This window comes from Manis pentadactyla, chromosome 10 (genome assembly GCF_030020395.1).
Source record: "Manis pentadactyla isolate mManPen7 chromosome 10, mManPen7.hap1, whole genome shotgun sequence".
Lineage (NCBI taxonomy): Eukaryota > Metazoa > Chordata > Mammalia > Pholidota > Manidae > Manis > Manis pentadactyla.
The window spans coordinates 13,111,200-13,125,889 of NC_080028.1; the positions used below are offsets into that span (position 1 = coordinate 13,111,200).

The 14,690-nt window shown below is 45.8% G+C and overlaps 1 protein-coding gene across 2 annotated transcripts in view; it reads left to right on the forward strand.

The window, feature by feature from the left end:
* LARGE1 (LARGE xylosyl- and glucuronyltransferase 1) overlaps positions 1–14,690 on the forward strand; it is a 530,062-nt gene that overhangs the window by 133,212 nt on the left and 382,160 nt on the right. For both annotated transcript variants that reach the window (XM_036902848.2, XM_036902849.2), the window contains exon 2: positions 4,670–4,857. In XM_036902848.2, coding sequence (XP_036758743.1) covers positions 4,752–4,857 — 106 coding nt within the window. In that variant the 5' untranslated portion in view covers positions 4,670–4,751. The remainder of the gene's footprint in view (positions 1–4,669; positions 4,858–14,690) is intronic.

The window sequence follows — 14,690 nt, forward strand, 5'->3', positions numbered from 1 at the left end:
TGTTCAGTCATTATTCATATACAGGAGAAGTATTTTTGATAGGAGATCAGGGAGGGTGGGTCATCAGAGCCACCTCCAGTGTACAAGATGCTTTTGTTTAATTAGAAAAAGGTGCTTCTAGAAGCCCTGCTTCCATCTGTCAGAAAATTTTGATAAACATGCAATCAGGGATGTCCAGGATGTGCGTGGTTCTCCCTGGTGCCCTGACCAGACCTTAAGGGGTAAGGGTGAGAGGGCCAGCTTTGATTGTTAACCAGGTGTTTGCTAAGTGGTTTAGTACAGGCCTCTCAATCAGTAATGTGAACTCGGATCACTTATGAGCTTGTTAAAAATGCACACTCTGATTCAGTGTGGCTGGGTTGGGGCCTGAGATTCTGCATTTCTCCCAAGCTCTCAGCTGGTTCAGGAACCACACTTTGGACCAAGAAGGCTAAATGTGTACTTTTGTCTTAGACACAACATTAGAAGACCTGGGTTCTTTGCCCTTAAGGAGTTGTCGTTTAATGAAGAGAGACTGATGCACAGGAAATGACTAGAAGACAATTCAGTGATGTGAAGTGTGCTACTGGCCTTTAGAAAGGAGCAGAAGGGGCACCTCCAGGTCTGGACTTGCTGGAGAAGCTCCCCAGAAGCAGTAAGGACTTGAAATTTCTCTGGAGGTCCAGCAGCAACATTGCAGGATAGTCGGGGTGTCTGTGAGGATGGCTTGGGTAAAGGCATGAGATGGGGATATAATCCTAACAATAATAGAAATAATAATAACAAAGCCAGCACCTGTTGAGGCTCTGTTGGCTGTAGGACCTGTATTATAAGCTCTTTGCTCCCTTAGGTTCTGGGACAGCACCTTGCAAGAATGGCTTAGTGGAGACTGGGCAACAATGTGCAAGTGGCAGGGTTCAGCCAGTCTTCCAGTTAGAATGTTACGTGTTCTAACTCTTGTATGTCTGTAAGATCAGCTTGCGATCCTGAGTGGTGCTGAAGGGCTCTGGCTGTTGGGTTCCTTGGACGCTTTCTGGGGGGAAGGTTCCTTAGTAAAATTATTCTCTCTTCATGTGCAGTGTTTTGAGACAATCCACACAGCTTGAACACCCATGAAAAATAATTTCTTATGTCCATGATGCTGATTAAAAGCCAGCCTTGGGGGTTGATCAGAGATGGCTGGAGCATGCGTTTAGAATGTAGGATTCTGACTAGTCTTTTGAATGATAACCAGCCACCCCTAGAGGGCATATTGCCAATTAGAATCCTACAGATGTTAACTCACTGCACCCAGCATCTAAAGCAAAGTAAAATATACATACGGTCCTATCTGTGCTGAGATATTTTGAATTGCAAGCAGCATCACAATATAGGGCGATTCAAGCTTTTAAATATTTTCAAATTATAAAAGCAATGTGTACTCCTTGTAAGAAAAAATTTAGGAAAAAAATACATTTGTATATATTGAAAGTACCCATATCCTATACTCAGTGATAACTCTTATACTTTTTTTCTTATCTGTAGTCATGTCGGCATTTACACATGCATATGCAATTTATTACATTGCACTGAAGGATACCTGTAGTCATGTTTCATGCTTAGTTTTAAATCTGCTTTTGTCATTTAACAGATCACGGTAATTTTTCTGACTCATGCAATGTTCTTCATAAATGTGGATTTCGTTGGTTAAGACAGATGGGAGAAGACAGATGGAGTAGATGCTTAGGAAGAGAAAGCCTGGCCCAGAATTTGGATGCTGGATTTGAGGGAGAGGCGTTTGGGGATGAGTCCTAGACACCCACAGGTGGGGCAGTCTCCCTTTCACCAAGCGCAAGATGAGAGACTGGTTTTCCTAGTTAGGCAACAAAGTTTGCACATATTAGGGGTGTAATTTCCAACCCACCTCCAGTTTCTTCTTCCCTTTCTTCATCTTGTGTTGTTGATTCCTGTATTGGCTTCCTGGAGTAACTTCTGATGTAAATTGAGATTTTTCCTTAAAATGTGTTTTTAGTCCACAGAGGTGCCATTTAAAAGTCAAATCTATGAAGGACTATTTTTTATCTGCTGGGTTTAGTTTCAGATGCCAGTGTTATCATGAAATGCAAACACCCCCAGACTCTGTTTTAAAACTTTGTACAAATTGTGCCAGTTGAAATTAACTTCTGCAGATGGAGAGAGGGAAGGAAGGAAATAAGTGTTTTTAAATGTCTTAAAAATGTTATTTAAATATTAATGCCCATGAGTTCAGCTCCATATATATTCCTACTTTCCTCTAATGTCTAAATTCATCTACAGCTTTCTAATTACATATATTTATATGTATATATTTTGGAATGGGAGCAAGTAGTGCTGATATATTTGACCTTGGGGTAGAAAATAATAAGATTCAATATGAAAAATTTAGGTTAGATCAGAATGAAAATGCTCTCTGGCTAAGGTTGTTAGAATCAATTACTCAGGGAGAGGAGAGCCTGAGGTCTTTGCTATAGGTGTGTGTAACCTTTGGCCAGTTCATCTTTCTAGGCCTTAGTTTTCTCATCCAAAAGAGGGAAATGTAAAACCAGTATCTACCTCATAGGTTATTTGGGGAATTAAACAAGTGAAAAACAGAGAAGTGCTTGACACATAGTAAGTGCTAATTGCTGCTGCTTGTCTGCACTGTCAGTACCACAGATGAACTGTACAAAAAGCGATTTTCATGGTGTGGTGCCTCCTGAAGGAGAATTGAATAGGTAAGGCACTTCACATTTAAGTCATCCCATTTGTTGGGATGTATTTTCTACCAAATCCTATGGGGGAACAAGGGGTGTGGGGAGAGGTACAAACCTCAGCAAAGCTGCTCTCTGGCTCTCAGGAAGAGGGGGTACCCCTGCCATGGGTGCCATCAATCTTTGCTAGCCACGTATTCGAGGACTCTCTCATTGACACCTTGCAACGACCCTTGCAGAGTAAAACAAATAATAAAAATAAAACAAAACAAAAAGTAGGGGAACAAAAGAGAGCTTCCCAGGCGGTAGGGGACTCACCAAGGTCACTGGTAGTGGAGTATGACACCTGGACTTGAATCCAGATCTGTCTGACTGTGTAACCCTGTGCCCCGAACCTCTTCCTAAGAGATCCCGAGTCTCGGTGATTCTCACCCTTGGCGACGGCGCTTCGTATGTAGCGCTGGCTTCCTATGCTTCAGAGTGAAAAACTTCCCCAGGGGGACTTTTCTCATGTCAACATTCTTAGTTTAAAGGGAATTTGCTTTTTCAGCTTTACTTTCTAGTCCACACCCTACAGCCCTGTGGTCTTTTATCTGTTTCCAAAGAGGGTCATTTAGAAAATCGTGTCAGCGCGGTTGCAGAAGACAGCCTGGCGTTGACAGTTGAGATCGGCTCTATTAGGTGTTTATTGCCAGCATCTTGCTGAACACAAACTCCTGAAGCTTGAGAAGGTCACCTCTGGTTGGAATATGATTCCATTTATTCATTCAGCAGGCAGTTATCAGGCACCTTTGGGTGATGGGCAGCATGCTTAGTCATAGGGAATGTGAGCTGAATCCGACAGGGTGCCTGGCTTCTGGAAACCCTGAGGCTGGTAGGCAAGAGAGACAGTTCAACCAGACCATCATCCTATGGAGTTTAAGGTTTCAGTAGAGGCGAGGACACACTGTGGGAACACCCATGGCAATACCCAACCAGCTATTTCATGGACATCCATTCGTCAGGAATCTGGAGCTGTTAGCTGTCTGCTCTGCAGTGGGAGGCCCTGCTCTTCTTGGGAGGCGCCACATGGATTTCCCCTCCAGCTGAGCCAGTGTGGCACCTCTTAGGAGGTGAGTGGAGGTGAGATTGCATGGTCTGTTGGGATTTTCATTCCTTTCAAAGTCACTTGACTTCCTGGTCCAGTACTCAGGTGAGCGATCATGGACCCTCTCCTCCTTCTGTTTTGACCTTTCCCCACTTCTTTTACTGTATCTCAGCCAGTTTCTGTGTGGCTCTGTCGCTTTGCACGCTGGCCATAGGTTATCTCTATTCTGTGCATCCTGGGACGTTTTGACGTTTCTGTGCTTTGCTGGACACCTTCTTCCAAATGAAGGTAGAAGCTCTTGAGACAGTCCTGGGTGAACTTTTAGGTCTGCGGCAGTGGCTGAGAGGTAGTCTCCTGCCCAGGCGGTTGTGGCCTGTCTGCTTCCTCCCTTTGCGTGTGGTCAGTCCATGCACCTGCGGCTGTCTTCACTGCCTGGACCACGGGAACTGTTCTGCCTCCCTGAGCACATACGAATCGGTCAGCAACTTCACGTGTTCTTCCACAAAGGGCCGTGCAAACCCCAGTCATCATTTTTGGAGTTCCCATGGATGTTTGATGTTGGTCCCTCCTAACCATTATTCTCGTTGTTTAGTGCTTGGGACATACAAGGTGCTAACTATGCACTCCTTTAATAAGTGTGTTAGTTCGGGCTAACAGGTGCACGCATCGGAGGGAGAGAAGGAGAGAGATGGTTTTTTATCATTCTTTGTTTTTTTAAAGAGCAGTCTCGGTTTTGATGGACTGCAAGACTGCAGCAGCATCTCTTGGGAGACAAGGTTAGCAGGAGATCGGCCATGAGTCACATGTTTCAGCATCTACAGGATATTTCTCTTCTGCAATTTGCATCCTCTACGGTGCTAAGAACTCAGCCCTTCCTCTTTGCTCTTCCTTTCAGAAAGTATTATGAGGGAGGCTGAGGACTCCATGCTCCTGGCAGAAAAACGGCGCTGGGATTAGGGATTGCCACTTCGGAGAGGATGCTGGGAATCTGCAGAGGGAGACGGAAATTCCTGGCTGCCTCACTGACGCTTCTGTGCATTCCTGCCATCACCTGGCTTTACCTGTTTGCTGGGAGCTTTGAAGGTAAGAAGGCAGCTTTCCTAGCATGAGAGGGAAGGAGGGAAGAAAGAGATCAGTCCAAGGAGGACCCTCGAAGTCACTCAATCCCACCTTGTCATTATTTTGGACAATAGAATATTGGTGTCCGGTCACAGGAAGAGACTTGCCTAGGCTTTACCCAGGTAGCTGGAGGGAGTGAGTAATGTGAGGAGCAGAAAGATAAAAACAAGAGCAGTGGCAGGAGTGGGTGGGCACTGTCACACAAATGTCAAATGCCAGCTATGCGAATCAGTCACTGTGTCCATGATGGGGAATCGGTTGGGACCTGGAGGGATTACTTAGCTATTCATGGTGCCAGGTGTTCCCTTCATTCTTCCACCTATTCGTCCCTTTATTCATCCAGTCAGCATTTCATTGTTATTGTTGCTGCTTCTGTTAACATCTATGCTAAGCCAGGTGCTGGGAGCACAGTGATAACAGATCTGGACCTTCTCAGTATAGTGGAGGAGACAGACAGATTACACACGATGGCTGCACGTGGTGGTGTGTGTTCTGAGGAGGCAAGTCCCGGTGCTGTGGGAGGCTTGGAGTTACCTGGCTGGGCTCAGAGTGAAAGATGATCAGTCACAGCGATGGGCCCAGGACAGGAATGCAAACAAGGAACCGCCCTCCCCAAACAAATAAAGCAAACGCCAATCCCTGCCATTTCCAGAAATCAGTAGAAAAGATGAGACCCGTCATTCTTCCAGCCAGCAATTTCAAATGCAGTGTGATGTTCTGTGTATCAAAGATGGTTTTCTAGGCTTCAGAGAGGAAGGATTGGCAGCGTTGAGAGCACACTCTCATATACTCCCGTACATGAGTTAAAAAAAATTACTTCAAATGAAAATCTGTTTCAAGGAAGTCACTACTGTGTTTTGAAACATTTCCTTTGCGCATAATTTCATGGACAGCTTAAGGCTACCTTTTAATTAGGAGTTCCACTTCACTTTCTGAGATTTGCCCTGAGCTAGCTAGACTGAATATAAATGAGGTGGCACTGTGTACCAGAATAGCGGGGAAGGGGCCAGTGTCACACACTTGTCACTTCCCTGCCCCATGCATCCCTGGAGGAGAGGGGCTTTCATCTAAACAGCTAGACGGGTGAATTATTCCATGGCTGTAGAGGGCTAATTTTTGGCAAAGGGATCCTAGAGAACAAAGTGAGCTGGAGTTGATCCTAGAAGGGAGACAAGGAAACATTCTCTGAGGGATGATGGAAGAGCCCTTACGAAAGAAGTCCCGAGGGCACCTGGTGCTCGTACAGGTCTAACACATTAAACATTGACTCTGATGGTATAACCAGACAGTAATGATAATCTTAGTATAACAATAAAGACAGTAATGATGATGGCAATGTACACTACTGTATTTTGAGCACTTCGGTGTGACAGGCATTGTTGTAAAGACTTTACATGTGTTAACTCTTTCTCCTTAATAATCCTTTGCAGATGAGGACAGGGAGACAGGTAGCTTCAGTGATCTGTCCATGGCCCCACAGCAGTCAAGGTGGGGCCTGGATGACTGGACTCCAGAACTGAGTTCTTAACTATAGTGCTGTGATTGGGGTTCATTGAGGTAGTAGACTTTGGCAAGGGGTTTGATAAGATGTCACATGGCCTTTCTGGGTGTGAGGGAAGTTGTGGAATTTTGCTTTGTGCTCACTGATAGAAAACAGCTGGTTTTGGTAAAAAGGAACTTTGGGGGTTAGTGAAACAAGTAAGTTAAGCTGTCGGATAGGCTTCAGGCAGGGCTGCATCCAGGGGCTCAAACGCTGTTTTTGTAGCTCAGTCTCTGTACTTCCCTTTGCTCTACTTTGCTCTGCCGTGGTTTCTTTACTTCTTTTTCTCCCATAGGAAGCTTTAGCTTTCAGTTTGTCCTCGCCAGTCCCTGTAGAAAGGGGAGTTCTTCCTCCCCAGTTCCCAGTATTTCCTCTGATTGGATTGCCTCTGGTCACTCGAGGTCTGGAGACCAAGGGCTTGTTTGGGCGAGGCTGGCAAGGGAAGCTCTGAGCCCTGTGCCCATTTCTGGTCATAAGGTAGAGAAGAGTTCCCTGAGACACATGGAGTGAGAGTGGGGGTAAATGGTGCCATTTCCCAAAGAGGAGAGACTGAAGTTGACCTGTGTTATGGAGAATTCATAACTGGCTGTGCTTAATGGTGGGTTAATGTCAACTGGAAGGTGCCTTCCAGAGTCCTGTTACCTGGCCCAGCCCTGGCCAACTGAGTCAATATGCTCTTTGGCTTTGAATGGTTCTCTTAGGCTGGGAACTGGGAGGATTGAGAAAACACTACTCTGAGGTGACCTGCACAGACTGGAGGTGGTGATGCTTGACAATCACATCGACCCTTGGGACCAAGTCACAGCCTGCATTAAATAGGGGCTGGGTGATGTGGGCATATTAACAGGAGTATTCTAGCTCGAATGATAAAGGGGGCAGATATCTTATACTGGGTATCAATTAGTCCACAGCAGGGCCGCTGCCTTTACTTCTGGGCGTTACAGTTTGAGAACAATCTAGACAAGTCAGCACATTTAGGAAAATCTAGGTGAATGACAGTGCCAATTAAAACCTTGTTACATATGAAATAGTGGAAAGAATTGAGGCCGTTTCCCTGGAGAGGCAGAGGCTCCAGGTTTACATGATCTGCTTCAGTAAACAGGCAAAGGGCTGTCTCCTGAAAGAAACTGATATTACTCTGATGGCCACTGCATCTTTGGAGGGATGTGGCAGGGAGCCAGATATCAAGCTTGTCACCATAAGGATCACTCTGTCCAGGACTGGAATGAGCTACCCCCAGAGGCAGTGAAATACCTGCCATTAGAGGTGTGCAAATCGTGCAGTGTGGTGGGGGAAGTCGGGCCTCAGGAGCAGTTGGACAAGATGATCTGCCTGACCTGTCCTCACCCAGAGATCCTGAGACTGTAGAAAAGGCTAAGGATTTATCAGGAGACAAACACTACCTCCTTGCAGCTCCTGCCACTTGTTGCAGACATTACAAGCACTTCCACAAGGGCCTTGGACACATTTTTTCTTTGTAGTTAAACGTAACAACCTTGCAATCCATTTATTGACCCCCTCGAGTTTTCTGTTTCTAGGCAGGTGGAGCCATAAATAAGACACAGAGTTGCTGCCTGCATTCCTGGAAGTGCTGTACACACTTTGTGTGGGTTTATTTATCTTTCAACTGTTTAATTACAGATTTTCCTGAATGCGGAGCCTAGAACTCTCTCTCAAAAGCAGATGCTCTTAAAGTAAGGTTCTGGAGTTAAATTACACATAGCACAGTCTATTGAGAGAGCGTTGGGTGGCAGTGGGGGGTCTCAGGTCTAAAGTCAGCTCAGCCAGAGTTGCTGGGGGATGTGGGACCATCACTCCTTGTTCTAGACCTTCAGCTCCTCCTTTTTGAAGTGACACTGTGAAAATGAGGCTCACCTATTGGGGTTCTAAGCATCTAGTGTGAATGAACTGGAAATGACCAAATTCGTCTCCAATTAGTGAAAATATGATGGGAAGAGGGAATAAGAGGCTTATTGTGATTGGCTCCTGTGTGTGGATCTGGGATCAATGCATCAGTGCTGCAGGGCAGCGGACGTTTTCCCAGCGTGAGAAGAACGCCTGTTCTGCAGTTAGATCTGCTGGGAACTGGAGACCCCCCTGGGGGAGTCATGAGGCCCCCATTCCCTGAGCTGTTTGTCAAAGGCCATGAGACCGTGGATAAGGGTGCTAATCAGGGCATGTGTCCGCTGAACTTTAACCCCCAAGTTCCTATCCTCCTTGCTTCGTTTCTTCCCTCGTCCACCCTTCTCCAGTCTCAGCTTTCCCAGCTGCCATCCTTCGGGCTCTGAGCTTTGGCGTCTTCATTCCATCCGTGGCTTGGTTGCCACCTCCCGTTGACTCTGATCCTGGCCTCTTGCAGCTGCGTCTTGTCCACACCCCCTACCCCACCCCCACCCCCGCTGGCCTGGCCAGCCCTTCCTGCTCATCCTTTGTGACCAGGACAGATGCATGCACAGCCTGTGCCCTCGCACGTCTCCACCTGCTGGAGCTACACTGGGTCACGGCACCTCTGCCCCATCACCCACCAGCCGTCTGGTCTCAGCCATGCTGACTTCCTTCAGAGGCTGGTCTTCTTACTCGCCGCTCCTTCTCCCTGGGGCGCTGTTGCCCGTTCGTCCTTCCCTCCCTCCTTTGCTGGGCTGGCTTAGGTCCCCCAGCCTGAGCTCACCCTTAGGGAGGCTGACTTCCCCTGCTACCTGCCCCCAGCTCCTTGTACTTTCCCCTTCTTCATACTCGTGACACTGTTGTTTTGCTTTTATAATTGCCTGCCTTAAACACAGATAACAAGCACTAGGAAGGAAGGGAGTGGTTCTCTTCTCTTCATCCTTCCATCTCTAGCACCTACTACTGTGCCAGGAGAACTGTTTGTTGAATGAATGAATGAGCGAAGAAATGTGCCCTCTGGCTCTGAGCGCTGACAGCTGTCCCCATGGCCTCCTGGATTAGCTTCAGACTCCTCAGCATGGCTCTGGGGTCTAAGGCTTCTCCCCTTAGCTTACAATTTCTGTCTCCACTAAGGTGAGTGCCTCATTGAACACCCTGAGAAAACTTCTGTTCCTGCTTCTTGATTTTTGCTTTGTTCCTTCTGCACACTCTACAGTTTTCTTCCTCCATGACCCTTCTTCCTCCCAGCCAGCACCTTCAATGCCCATATTCAGTGTCATTCTCCATGTCCGGTCCCATGTGGGAACTCCTGTGACAGCACTATTTGTTTGTTTAGGTGTCTTTCTAACCACTTGCCTGTGAGTTCCTTGACACAAGGGACTGTTGTATTCATCTTTACATATGCAGAGTTTGAGCATCGCTCCTCATGGGGGGGTCCTTTGTATAATGCTGACTGGAAAGGATGCTGGATACTGAGGGAGGCTGGAGCCATGGTGGGTCCGTGCTCCTCCCGGTACTCTGAGCAGCTGTGGTTTTGAGACCTCAGGACGTGGCTGCAGAAGCCTCAGCTTCCCTCTGATTGTGATGTTAATTCTGGGACTTCAGTAATTCTGCTTAAGCAGGCTTCCATTTGAATTTAGACCATGCCTGTGATTTTCCATCAGAATCACCTCTTCTCATGCGCGTTGGAGGTTTGTGGATTTGGTTCTTTTTTTTTCCCATCAAGGAGATGCTGTTCAGCTGTCATTGAAGTATCGGCGTGTGGTGAAAGCGTGCTTTTCAGCCATTCAGAAAATTGTTCACACATGCTGCCCTGTGATAATTTATAACCGGCTCCGTGCAGCAGCTCCGTGCAGCAGCTCCGTGCAGCAGCTCCCTGTTGCCGGGGAGGCAGGCCAGAGGGGGCGCGGGTGTGATTGAGAAGCAGATGTCTTCAGAGGATGCAGAGTCCTGAATGTTTAAAACTGGTGTCTCGAACAGGCAAAGCACAGGATATTAATTTATGAACTGATTTCAGCCCGCACCCACGTTTTGTCATTCTTGAGGCCTCAGTTCACTGTTCGTACTGTTCTTATCAATGCAAACGCCTCCTGAAATGAACAGTTTAAGAGTTGTCACCGTAAATTTCAACATAAGAAATGGGGTCCTGACATTTGGTCATTTTGAAGAGTCAAGGTGAGAAACCACAGAGCCACAGAGCTGTAAGTTGAAGCATTTCCTTTGCTTTATTGTCATGGGGGAGCACGGTGCCCATGAGCAGTAGGGAAATGGGGCCGTTTATCCAAGTACAGTTTGTTCAAACACAACTGGCTTCCCAGCCTTGTATCCACTCCCCCACCCTGCCCTCAGCCCAGAGACCATGCTGGCAGGTTTGTGAATTCAGGCTGTGCAAGGTGCTAGTGAATAATTTGCTTAAGATTCCAGTAACCCCTGCAGCTAGGCTGCGTGGCAACTTTGATGGCAGCCGAGCCATTTTGCCTTCCTGCCAATGGCCCAAATGTATCACTTAATGAAGGTATTATGGGGTATAAGAACACTGGATGCTGAATGCAAAGTGAAATGGAAGGTGTAATATAGAAGTTTTCTTGTCTTTTAAAAAAAAATCAGAAACAAAGGGCTTTCCTAGCTGGTGCTTAACAGCTGTTAGTGCTGAGCTGAAGCAGAAGCCTACCAGGGATGAGAATGTGGGAGTGAGTGGCTGTGTGTGGTGCCCAAGCCACAGGGCACAGTGGGGCTGCATTTCTGTGGCTCTCCCCTTGGACCAAAAAGCGTCCCTTCAGGTCCTGGAATCTGAGAGGGCAGGTGAAAGCTGTCATAATTTTATTTGGTTGTGAGATGGCTGCAAAGGTGACCTTTACTTTTCTTTATATCCAGCTTTCAAACTTAAAATAATGTGCGTAGTCCTGCTGGGGTAAAGAAAATGACTCTGATGAATCATTTGGCTGCATCTCCTGGAAGAGCTCATGGCAGGAGCCTTGGACTCCAGGACTATCAGGAAACCTGGCTTCTAGTAATCCCAGCAGCACTTGCATTAGTTTCCCATGGCTGCTTAACAAATTACCACAAACTGTTCTGGAGGTCAGGGATTTAAAATTGGTCTCACTGGACTAAAGCCAAGATCTTGGCAGGGCTGGCTACTGGGGGCTTTTTTTAGCGTCTAGAAGCTGCCTGCTTTCCTTGGCTTATGTCTCCTTCTCCATCTCCAAGGCTAGACGTGTAGCAAATAGATCTCTGCTTCTTCTGTTGTTACAGCACCTTCTCTGACTGTGACCCTCCTGCCTCCCTCTTACAAGGACCCTGTGATTCCCTGAGCCCACCTGGATAATCCAGAATAACCATCCCATCTCAAAACCTTTAACTTAATCACACCTGCAAAGTCCTCTTTGCCATGTAAGGTCACATAGGCACAGGTTGTAGGAATTAGGATGTGGACACATTCAGAGGATGTTATTCGGTCCTCCAAACTCCCGGCCCCCTTCTCCCACATCCCCTCCATCCTGTTATTCTTTAGAGACAAAGCACAGGTGTGTTGTGCCATCTGCTTCCTTATGTGGACATCTTACCCTGCTGTAGGAGTTTTGGGGTCTGTAATTTTAATTTGATATGTAAATATCCAGCAGGACTATTCAGGTGGTAGTGGAGGTTTTTTAGACCCATAATACTTCCTCTATACTAAGTGTTCAGGCCATAATCGATGATAGGTTTTCTGAAAAAGTCCTCAAACTTCTTCTCTTTGGGATTCTTGGTCTGAAAGTGATGTTAGTTATTTTTTGAGATACCAGTTTAGTAAAAGGAGGGGGGATATCATTCAGAGACCCGATGGTTAAGTAGGTCTATTAATTTTAAGTAAAAGCTATTTGCATAGCTACTTTAGAATACTGTTTGGTTAACACCCAAACCAGGGCAGCCCCTGTGGCCCAGCAGTTCTGTCCCTAGTCATATACCAGGGAGAAGTGTGCACACATATGCACAAAGAATGTGTACAAGAATGTTCACATCAGCATTATTTGTAATAGTGTCAAACAGGAAACTGCAGAAATGTCCATACAGTAAAATAAACACACAGAGTGTAGCTTCTTTATATGGGGATGTACTACAGAGCAGTGAAAATGAATACACTCATAGACTGTACTGCCCAAAAGAAGGCAGACATACAAGAACACATACTAAATGATTCCAATTACATAAATACAAAGACAAGCACAAATGACTGTGGGACAGAAATGAGACTGGAACAGAGCCAGAGGCGGACTGGCGTGCTCAGGACCATTTCTTCTCCTTTTTAACCCATGTGGTGATTATACAAGTGTCATCACTTGGTGGCAATTCATCAAATTCTTCAGTTATGATTTCTTCACTGTTCTGTATGTGTTATTTTAAAAATCTGTGCAGATCTTGTTAAGTACCTGAATTTGAAGAGATTTTGTGAGCTTGCATTCTTTTTAATGAGAAGAATTTTATTAACCTTTGGGATTTCTGAATCTATGTCAGTGTTTAATTTTGAAATTCAAATGCTTTTTAAGCATGAAACTTGTCTTTTGGGATAGATGTTTAACACCTCTATTTAACCACACTTCCTTTTTTCCTTCCCCATATGCCTCACCATTTGGACACGTATTCCCCCTGTGAGTGACTTCAAGGTCAGAAATTTGCTCGTAAAACCGTAATTGTGAAAGAATCTTCTTATCAATATGAAACAAGACCAGTATTCCTACCAGAATGGTGGTGACACAGCTCCAAATAATACTAAAGTGATGTTATTTCTTAATATGGTCACTAAACCACATTGGATTAATATTCCCATTGGCGTTAGTCAACAAACATGCATCTTCATAAAATCCTCGTCCCTGGAAAAGAAAGAAAACTTTTATTGCAGGAACCAAAAGGGCATGTCCTATTTAAAGTGAAATCATAATGAGAGTGTTAGCCATAGCTTCCATTTATCACTTGTTAAACAGAAATTGGCTGCAATTAAAGGGCATCTGGCCCATAGTTGGGTTGGATTTAGTCTGCCCACTGCTTTTACCATTTTTGAAGTGATTATTAACAGTTAAAAATTCGGTGTTTGCCTGTAAAAGTCATGATTTCTGGCTTTCCTTAACACAGTGGCGAGGTCTAGAAACTGGACCATCATTTCCTCCTGGCAGCCACTGGCTGGACCCAAACGGGAGCTGTCCCTTGCACAGTGCATGAATGCTCCGGTTTGTCACAGCCCCCACCCTTTCTTGTCGACCCCTGTGTCATTCGTGCACTGTTGGCTCTGCTCAGAGCCGGATGGAGAAGGAAGGGCTTCTGGTGTTGGCTTATGTCCCTTATTGTCCCCACCTACCTCAGGGATACATGAGTTTGAGCTTTTAAGCTTACTCTCTGCTATGTGCCAGGCTGGGGGTTTTTACATACATTACCTCATTGGTTCTTCCAGATAACTTCACACTTGTCCCATTTTATAGATGAGGAGACAGGGCCTCAGGGATGTTGAACTCACTCGACCAGTGAGTAAGGGAGCCAGCCGCATGCAGACCCAGGCCTTGCCCCGTGCACCGCTCTCTCCCAACAACTTACAGATAAAACAACTGCTAGATGACATTTGAAAGTCAGTATGCTCAAATTTTAGACAAGGACAAGACAAACTCTGAGATAAGGGAAAAGCGGCCCCTTGGATGAGAAAGCAAACTGTATCCTATGGCTAGCAGGATTATTATAAGCCTATAGAAGCAGAAAATTCGATTAGTACCATAATGCAATTTGCATTTTGGTTCTGCCAGACTCATACAATTAAGAGCAGGAGTGGACATTAGGAATCATCTAGGCAGGCTTACCATCTAAACAAATAAAATCTTTGAATACTATACAGGACTTTTTCTAGGACAGGGGCTGATGGTGGGGAGAACATGTCCCTAAATGACAGGTGACACTATTGAAATCAGAGCGACAGAGGACAAGTTACATCACTGAAGGACAGTTTCTTCTCCATGACAAGGGGAACATGATATGTAAGCTCATTCATGTGTCATACAGACTAAATAAAGTACCTGCTATTCAGTGGCAGTTGTACAATACATGATCATTTCTTCCCCTTCCAAAAGTGTTGAAAGGTCGTCCTGGAAGAGATGCCGAAGATTACTCAGCTGGTGTAAATAAGGCCCACTGAGGATACTGGTCTAGAAGCATGGGACTAATCTAAGCTCACAGCCTCAGTCAGTGCTGTCCTTGGAGCCACCACCCAGACTGTCTGTGTCACCACTTGATTTGCTTGTTACCGTTTCCTCATTATCATTTTTAGTAAAGACGAAACAAAAGATGACGGTCCCGGTTGCTCTTCTCTCTCCTCTGTTTGAAGCACTCCCTTTAGGACTGAGACACCCCGTAGCTA